This window comes from Drosophila rhopaloa, unplaced genomic scaffold (assembly GCF_018152115.1).
Source record: "Drosophila rhopaloa isolate 14029-0021.01 unplaced genomic scaffold, ASM1815211v1 contig_115, whole genome shotgun sequence".
Classification (NCBI taxonomy): Eukaryota; Metazoa; Arthropoda; class Insecta; order Diptera; family Drosophilidae; genus Drosophila; species Drosophila rhopaloa.
The window spans coordinates 13767800-13777628 of NW_025334990.1; the positions used below are offsets into that span (position 1 = coordinate 13767800).

The 9829-nt window shown below is 36.4% G+C and overlaps 1 protein-coding gene across 2 annotated transcripts; it reads right to left on the bottom strand.

The window, feature by feature from the left end:
- Window positions 1–1823: 1823 nt before the first annotated feature.
- On the bottom strand, window positions 1824–5589 carry LOC108041345. 2 transcript variants are annotated; one of them, XM_017119249.2, is made up of 4 exons: window positions 4919–5589; window positions 2495–4860; window positions 2349–2430; window positions 1824–2262 (listed from the first exon to the last, which is right to left on the bottom strand). In XM_017119249.2, exons 1-3 carry the CDS (start codon window positions 5427–5429, stop codon window positions 2365–2367), a joined length of 2943 nt encoding a protein of 980 aa, XP_016974738.1. In that variant the 5' UTR covers window positions 5430–5589; the 3' UTR covers window positions 1824–2262; window positions 2349–2364. The 2 variants fall into 2 exon arrangements, with proteins under 2 accessions (XP_016974738.1, XP_016974737.1); XM_017119248.2 differs by having other exon boundaries at window positions 1824–2430.
- Window positions 5590–9829: the final 4240 nt, after the last annotated feature.

Sequence of the window (9829 nt, forward strand, 5' to 3'; positions counted from 1 at the left end):
GCCGCAATCTGCAGCACAATGCATACGGAGACGAAATCAAATATGTACCAACGCTTGAGTACATATCATGTATAATGAGCGACTGACTGAGTGAATGGCTGAATGACTGACCGAATGACTGACAGTGGACGGCACATGTTGGGCAGCCTATGTGATTTACAATCTGAATGGCTTGAACGTGTTGAAAATGCAATCGTGCTAATTAAAACGACCGCGACACAGAGCGTGTGAAATTATTACACAGGATAGATGCGGACAACTGTGGCTTACTCTGTCCAGAAACTGCAGGGCAGGCAATAATAGAGTGTGGTCGAAAACTGTCCGAAAATTGTGCTATTGCACCATGGAATTTAACCATTTAATAGCTGGCTTTCAAACTTTTCAATCTGCAGCTTCTTGATAAAAACTCTTACCTAACTGAATTGGAACTTGACCCGAAACCGCAAAACTTTCAGAGCCCTATTGAAATTGGTTCTCATCACATATTAAGCGTTTTAAGAACTAAATTTGTGTGCCAGTCTTATGGAAATTCATTTAACTCAAATAAGAAAGGAAATTGCTGGCGAATGAAAATAAAATCAAGGAGAAAACCTTGGGCGGGGAAAACATGCCAAAAGCCAGCATCGAGTTAAGTAAATATGATTCAAGGACACTTGGCCGACTGTGGAATCCCTTTGGCCACTTACTTTTGTGCACAGATTCCCAGCCCACTTCGTTGGGAACCATTTGAAAAAGCGATTTTAATACTTTCTCGCACAAAAGCTACTTAAAGTTTGCCCTGGCTTGGCGCTTAATTCGTTTTCCGTTTTTTGTTTTTTGTTTTTTGTCAACAGCTAACAAAACAAGCAAGAAAAAATAGAAATAAAAGTTTTTTGTAAATTGAGTTAAGTTAATTTTTTCTTTGTTTTTACCAAGTTCTTGGCCATTTCTTTTTTTTTTTGGCAGTAGGAAGTTTGCGCTTTGGTTTGCCTAATAAATGTGCGTGCAGAGAAGGGGCCAAAAAAAAAGGGAGTGAGTGAGAGGGGTGAGTGAGTGAGTGAGAGGGATAGTGGCACAGACAGTTGTTGCGACAGCCAAAGGATAAAGGATAATGACAGCCATTAGTATTAAGTGCGCGTTGGCTACTTTGGATTCTCCCCCGATGTAGCAGGTTTTTTTCGCAACTCCAGCTCCTTTCTTTCTTTCTATCCCCTGCTCATTAAAGTTGTTAAGTACTTGGCGTAAATGTGGCTTTTCGAGGGGCCCGAGAGCTGTGAGAAGTTCCCGAAGGACTTTGGGCGGGGGCTCCTGAATGGGCCCCGCTATTAAAGTTAATTTAAATGCGCCCTAAGCGCTTTAACTTAATTCGCTGGTCCACAATTCTAACAGAGGGAAATAAAGGTCAGGGAACTAAAGAATAGCAAAAGAAAAACAATATTTCTTTATTTCTCAATCACTCACCTGCTTTGACATGCAGAAAAAAAAACGCATTTTCGACTTTGTATTTTCCTGAAAAAAGAAACCACATCTCGAGCTCCACTTTCATTTCATTGCGAAATACAAAAGCCTTTCAAAACTATTCAAAACAATGAGTGACATAAGGTAAACTAGACGAAGGACCGGGTGGAAATGGGGAAAAGAATGGGGCATTCACTTGTCAAAAATGTTTGCATGTACATATTTTGTTTTTATTTTTTGTTAAACACAGACTGTATTATACTCTATAGATAATTGATTTATTCATTTGTTTTATAAAAGATACAAGATACAGATATTAATATATATGCATATATAAAAACATATCAATTTAAAACTTAGAATGTGGCTAAGATACAGACTGTAAATACAAAATAATTGGTAGCAAAAACAAACAGTATTTTTTAAGAAATTTTATAAATTTATGCTTTTAATCTGTAAATTCCAAGATTAGGGTATTTGCTCTTCGCTATGCATAGTTTTCGTTACTATTCTTACACTTTTCCTCCTCCTAGTTTTTGTTGTCTGTTTTATGGTGTGCACGCCACATTTGCGTTCAATGAGCATGAGATAATGTCATCATCAACGTCGTCTTCATCATTCATCGCCAGACTGTTCTGGTCAGGTGAAATGCGAGATGCAGGGCTAGTTTTATGTCTGTTGTCTGGCAATTTGGTCTTCGGGAAAATGCCTCTTGAAATATAATGAGGATTTCTTTTAAAATTATTCCAATTTAAGCCAAATGTGTGGAATATAGTTAAAAAAAACAATTATCGCGTTGGATATTAAATATTGGTTTATGCTTAACTGCAATTTGTAATTGATAATGAAAAAAAACAAATTGTATTGATATTATATATTGGCATATTAAAAATACAATTTTGAATTCTTACGTTGATTAATATATAATCAAAATCGCACTGGTTTTTTCATTTCGATATTGAGTTGAAGGTAAGCATCATCGTAATTGGCCGCCTAAAATAAAGATAAATATAGAAAAAAATTGAAAATTTTATGTGAGATATGTTAGAAAACTTACTTGTTTCCAAGGTTGTTCACTACATACTCCACGTAATTTGAATGGGGGATAAATCGCAGGATCCCTGAGGAGCTTAATAGTGTTCCAAATAAATTTGACGTAATTTTTTTTTAACAAGTTATAGTAGTTATATAGAGCAATCGATCTCAGGTTTGGACATGATTCAAGAAACGATGGGAAAAAGTTGCATTCATTTTTTTCTGCAAAATGGGTTGAAGTAATTTCCAAGTCTTTCAGATTTCTTAATTGAATCAGCATAGTAATAAATTTTTTATCGGCAACTCCCAGTCGTAATCGAGTTAGCCAATTAATGTTCGTTAACTCGACCACGTCCAAAAATTCCAGTTGGGTGTTGTCTAATAGCAAAGTCTGAAGGTTCAGTAAAACCTTCAGTTCTTTTAGTAGCTCCCACATCAAAGTGTCCTGCGAATTGTGGATGTGTAACTCTGTGAGATAATCGAGAGATACTATATATTTAACATCTTGCACATTGTAGACAAAGCACTCGAGGGATCGCAATTCCTCGAATTGGGATATCAAATCTAACTTCTGAGATGGAAGTGTAAGACGGCGCAGTCTATGGGGAGATCGTTGCATTATGCTTTTTAATAGTGATTCGGTAGCCTGGGCTACATAATCAAAATGAATGCTCAGTTCCTTAAGATTTGGAAGGTTTGCTATCATATCCATATTTAATGGGATTTCCGTTTTATTCTTAAGCCTTTCAATTTGGGCTAAACACACAGTCCTTATGTCAAGAACATGTCCAACATTGAACCTTCTTGGAATTGGACCACAACTCTCACAATGTCGAATATTAATAAATTGATCCTTATCACAATCTTTAAATATTTGGTCAGCAGGTATTCCTAGTTGCAAACTCTCCAAGGATTTTATGCCAGAAAGCGCCAGGATCTCTTCGAAAGTAGGGCTTGTTCGTTGAATACTGAGGCTTCTCAGTACTTGATCTTCTCTCGAGGCAAGGGCGTTGAAAAGCGATCGTAGAGATCCCTTCGGATGTTCGAGAATTGTAAGTGATTCAAGGTGATTTAACTTGGCCAAATATTCCGTTGATTCGGAACAGAAGAATCCGCACTTAAGGACTTTTAAGCTACCGATTCCCAAATGCTCGTTAAGTTCCTCGGGGCCAAGAACATTAATTTCCAACTCCTCCAGACCTTCGAATAACTTTATAAAATTTGTAAAAGATAAATCTTCGATGGGACCCTTAATCAAAAGAGCTTTTATGTTATTTAATTGGGCTAGAGGCTCAAAAATTCTGACACAATCCCGTATCCTGTGTATTCTGTAGCCGATATTGTCACCTGTAAAGTCTAGTATTAGTGTCACAGCATTATTTTTATGGAGAATAGAAATCTTGCACTTTTCTGTGTTGATTCGATCCACTCTATTTGATATCTCTTCAATGGCATTTAGTTGCTTTATCTTCATTGCAATTATATACTCCAAATGAGAATATGAGCAATCAATGTCCGTCAATGACTGAATGGAAGCAAGTGTTTCAGCATGCTCTAGGGTAAATGGAGAAGAGATTCTTATTTTTTTTAGAATTTGTGGTCTCTTGCTGGCTAGACCCTGGTATACGTTTTGTAATGCGAAGCTGTCAAATACTACTTCAAATAAATTAACTGAAAGTTGAAACTGAACGACATTTAGTAGCGGGGCGATGGCATTTATGTAATTACAAATATGTTGGTGGTTTCTGGAATGCTCATCATCAACGCCAATTTTCAGACTTCCATGTTCCTCGATATACTTGATCTTCAAACTCCATCTTTTTGTTCTAATAAATATTCTAGGCTTCATTAGCAAGTGCTTCAAGTGATTCACTAAAGTGGCCTGGTTCGAATCAGCAAATATCGTGAGTGTTTTAAGATTCGGGAGTTGAGTCAAAAACGCAATGCTTGATTCATCACTGAAACCACTCGCTATGAAGGTCAAAGAGCTGATTTGTGAGATTGCCAGCGCCTCTTGTGTGCTGAGCAAAATGTGTGGAATAAGTAATCTCTTGAGCCGCATTCCCTCGAGAGCTTGAAGCAATGCTATCAGAGTTCCCTCTCGATGGTTTCCCCAAAGTTTCAGAGATCGAAGCTTGGGCAAATTTGCGATAGCGGCATATTCCGTTGCGTCTATATCGGGCTTCATCTTTAGGATAAGTTTTTTCAATTTGTTACAGTATGGCGAAATATCCGCAAACCTTCCGTTTAACTCGGTACTATGAAAATGAAGTTCGCATAAATTTGAATTTGATTTGCAAAGTTCTACTAAGTCTTCGACGTCCATTTCCGCATTTAATGAGAGGAATTCCAATTGACCGAGCTGTGGAATATGGTGGACCCTATTGCCTATAAACTCAAAGCAATCAGATTATAGCAATCAAAAACTGTATTCTTAAAAACTCACCGGAAACATTAATATCAAGGTGTTTAAGTGAGTTCTTGTGACTAATGGCATTCATCAGGGCCTCGAACCTGTCCAAATGTTCGGGGTAGTGTCGGTTTGGTTCAAAAACTATCTCAAGTACACATAGTCTTTTGTTTTCCTTGACCTCATTAATGTATATATCCCAATATGTTTGTTTGTACTCTGCGGAGACGTTTTGCAATGCGTCATATTGCTCGTTCAAATTGATTTTAATAATAGATTGGCAAAAAAGCATAGGCATATAGTTAAATAAAGAATTATTTAACCAGGATTGGCTTCTTAAAAAGGAACGGAAACACTCTATATTAAGTGCGATGAAAAGATCTGAATTCCACTGCTTAAATGCTTCTGCGAATCGGTCGCAGCTGATAACGAAATTTACGAGATCCCAATATTTTAGGGGATCTTTAAGCTCGCAGTTGTTTTTGATCTGCTGAAATATCTCGAACAAACAGCGATCGTTCAGTTGAAGTATTGAAGTGGCTTCCATATTTTTAATTTTGTTTCAATCCACAGATCAGTTTGTTTTTTTGGCAGTTTGCTCTACATCACTTTTATACAACACTTCACCAATTGATAATGATTTTATTTTAGTTCACAACGATTTATATAGCGGCACACTATTAGCTTATCGGTTCAAGTCAAGTCCGACGATGACGAAAAACAGAAATGTACTGGTCGGCATCTGTCAAACGGAGAGCTTTAAATAGATCGACTAAAAGATGTATCGATAGCTTTGGTTATCGATGGTTCGATACAATCGGACAATATATATCATCAGAAGTAGATTGTAGGGTTAAATGGGTTGGCATTTCGTCTTTTAAAAAACTTATCATAAATAAATTAATTCCAAATTTACCTTATGTTAGAACGGATAAAGAAGAGAAAAACCTCTTCCTTTTAACGCTAAATACACAATTATTAAATAATTTTAATGTTGAATATGTTGTTATATTCGATTGCAAGCTTTAATTTATAATTCCTTAACATTTTAATCCATGCTTTGTCTACTTAATTGATTTAGCAGCGGCTTAACATTTTTCAATCATATATTAAAATGGGAGCCTGTTTTATCCTTGGTGTGCGGGCTTAATAAAATAATATGCAATAAAGCGCTCACATTTCAATTTACAATTTCTATCACTGCCTGTGGAATAATTGCATCTCGTCCGCAGTGAAAACCTTGCCAATTCAATAGCGGAAGGCTTTTTTGCGTATTTTGTTTCATGCAATTAAATTTATATTTACAGCAATGTTTCACACACAGCAGCCGGTGGATAAATCAGACCAGATATATGGTGCAATCGGGTGCCTTTTCCCATTTTTATTTGTTTGACATTTGCATATTCAGTTTGATTTTTTTATTTATTTGTCGCTGATGAATGGTTTTTTTATGATTTACGTGTACATTTTTTGTGAATCGTACACATGAAATATACAAGATTTTCACTTTGATTTGATTTCGCAACGTATAAACATTTATTTTTCATTTATTACCGCTGTCAAACATTTACAAAGGGACTTCAATTGAGGGATAAAGCACCAAATAAATCCTACTTAGTAAGTGATTAAGAATGTTTGGGCGCACTTTAAAGTTTCCTTATCAAACAAATCATAATCATAAAGCATACTTCCTGTTCTTTTTTTTCGATTAAAAATAATCTTAGGCACGTATTTTCATCTCTGCAGCAGAGCCAAAAGAAAACCTGCTCGGCATATCAATTATTTATAATTATTGTTAATTTTCAAAGCAAGCAACCAACCAAACAAACAGGAAAAAAAATGAGCACGGAAAAAACAAGGAAAACCACAAAGAGAACCTCAATTAAAATTCAAATTAGAGCGCTTGGAAAATTCGCTCTGCCTGGTGGCAAAAGTGCGAAAACTTAAAACCACAGGGAGGAGCACCGTTCACCATTCACCACCTCATCCGCATTTTCCTGCACAGGAAAACTAACTGCCTAAAATGAAATATGAACCCAGGCCGCCGAATGGTGATGAGGGCGGCAAAAAGGCGAGGGAAGAGCGAGGAAAACGGGGAAAAGCCAACTTCCTTAGCCATGGACTACTAATAAGAAATTTGTGAACTTTGCAAATTTGCCATCATTAATTCTGGGCGGGGGGGGAGGTGCATGAGGAAAATCAGGGGGGCGTGGGCGTGCCGCTTGGTAAATTGCCGAACGGGAACATTTTTCATTCGTCGTCGTCCTTCGTCATTGTGTAATAATTGTCAAGCAATTTAAATCGAAGCTCCGAGCGTAATAAATTGTCATATGGCAGGAGGCAGGGATACGCCTCCATGGCCTCCAAGGCCTTCGCAGTCGCAAAAGTCCCGACTTCGGCGATGAAAAAATAAGGTAATGAGGAAACGGAAATTGTTGCCGGAAGTTGGGAGCCAAGGCAAAGGGCGGAAGCTCATTTTGCAATATTCACAGACGACTGATTTCGATTTCTAGCAACGGCTTTTTCTGGGCTTACACCATGAATTGTAAATTGATTGAGGACCCAAGCGAAAATCTTCCAATTTTGCTTTGTCCCTTCAAGGCTCTTTGTAACTTATCATTAATAATAGTGGCCTGTGGCTCTGGGCATGAAATCGTGAAGGAAACCCAGCTTAAAGAAGTTATTTTTGCTTTTCAGCTAAGATAATTTGAAAATAATCGAAATCCCATAAAAATTATGCAAATATATGTATTTGTTTTTAATATTCTGGCTATGTATGGAATTTAAATATGATAAGTATTATCCAATAAAAATAAATCACACATTATTATAAATTCCAACTTTCGGCCTCGTATATATTTAAATTAATGTGATTTCTGATTAACTACTAAGATTTATTCAAATTGCATTAATAAATAAACTTTTTTTTACTAAAAGAAAATAGGAAAAATGAAATCAAAAAATGAATATATTCTTTGTTAAATATCTTGTCATGAAATTTTTGTTCCCAGATATGTTTATATTTATGTGATTCTATTGTTGACCTCTGATCAATTAATCATAATAAAGATGTAATAACATTTAATTGAGAAATTAAAAATAATGATTTTTAACATAATTAAATACAAGAAAATAGCTTGTATCTGTGATCCTTGGCTCTAATGGCAGTGCAAATAATTTGAGTGTTCGCAGCACTTTGCCACTTGAGAATATTTTAATGAAAATATAAATCCCCCAAAACGTAACATTTCCATTTCCTGATTTGTCTGGGCTTTCCTCGACTCTGGACTGCGAATCGGAGCAGCCCTTCGGTGCTCAAGGTTTAGGCCATGTCCTGTGACAGGAGCCGCCAAGTGCTGAGCCGTTTGTCTGCCAAGGCAACAAAATGGTTGCGCGAAATGCGCTCGTAAATGCTTCCATGTTGCCAAGTTCTTGTTTGTGAAGAGCTGTTCAAATAAGCACCGGAGCAGCAAAAACAACAGCAGCATCAGGTCCTGGGGTCCAAAAAGGTAGGATGTTTAGGGTAGGGCGAAAAGGACCTCACTGACGTTAGTTTCATTGTTGACATTGCAGATTCAACGGCAACGGCAACAGAAACGGCAACGTGGCCAAAGTGTGCTGGTGAAAAAAGGGCAAAAAAAAGCAATTAACTTGGCTTACATCTTTGTTGAAAGTTGAAACTGAGGGCGCGATTTATGCCGCCGGCTCAGCGGGTGCAGGTGCACAGGAGTTGCAGGTGCATTTCCAGGGGAGCTGAAGTGTCCACTCGTCCTTCGTCCTTCGTACTTCGTCCTTGGCGGAGCAAACGAAACAAAACTGAAGCGTGAATCTCACACAATGATAAAAGTTAATGGCTTGGCGCACTTCAGGGGTTAGATCTCGCTTTGATTCCCCGTAAAATTGCCAACGGGCCCAAAAGATTGCTGGGTGACGAGTTAAATGATTGAATATGCATGAATGTGCACAGGAAAAATTTGTAACATACGAAATGGGGTTTTATTTTTTAGACTATCTGTTCTATCCACTTTCCAGATGAATCAAATGTTTCAACATGCTTTCATAGGGTATTAATCAAACTGCATATAACTGGAACTTACAGCCGAATTATTACCTGTTTTGAACAGCTTAACAAGATATCTAACAATCCTTTTTAAGTTTTCTCTAATTTCAAGCAACAATTATTGATGGTAAAGTTTAAGGTTTTAATGCAAATCGAATATGAAGCTAATAATGATTTATAAAATTACAAAATTTAAACATGTGTTCTAATGCTTCTGAACTGGTTTCTTATAGTTCAAATTTTTTGAAAGAGTTAAAATCGGCCATGATCTATTTTTTTAATGAAACCGAATAGTTAAATTAATTTATCAATTTATGAAAATTTAACAATTGATTAGAATGGATAACATTAAGCTATAGCACTTACCACAATTACCATCTAAAATTTATTTTAAATTATTCCCATTACATTCCCAGGAAAACAACTATTATCTGCTTTCTTTCTTTATTTTCAATGTTTTGATTTCTCATTTTCAATTGCATTCTACCAACCTCTGGGGTATTTATTTTCATTACTGATTTCCACTGCCGGCTTAAATTGCATTTGCTGACGTTTTATTCTCTTTTGATTTATGCAGTTGCATTAACATCAACGTATTTGATTTCGATTTATATTTTCATTTGCATTTCCATCTGATTTGATTTGTGTTTTTACTTGCCATTTTTTCTACCAATTAATCTTATCTCTGTTTTAGACTAATTATGCTGGTTTACATCGCTTAATTTGATAGAAGCTTAATGTTAATTAATTCCCAATGCTCACGCATTACGGGATTTTCTTGTTGACTTGTATTTGCTATTTAAAAATGTTTAAATAGAACTACAAAAAAGCTCATGCGTGTTTTTGTTCGATTTGTTTTTAAGTGTTGGACATCCAGCTTGAAGCTG

What these genes read in the sequence shown, in the direction of transcription:
- LOC108041345 (XM_017119249.2), bottom strand. Translation starts at nt 5,429, where the DNA reads ATGGAAGCCACTTCAATACTTCAACTGAACGATCGCTGTTTGTTCGAG. An exon ending in CCTTGATATTAATGTTTCCG is followed by an intron (nt 4,861 to 4,918) that starts GTGAGTTTTTAA and finishes TTGAGTTTATAG; the next exon opens with GCAATAGGGTCCACCATATT. An exon ending in GTGAACAACCTTGGAAACAA is followed by an intron (nt 2,431 to 2,494) that starts GTAAGTTTTCTA and finishes TCTTTATTTTAG; the next exon opens with GCGGCCAATTACGATGATGC.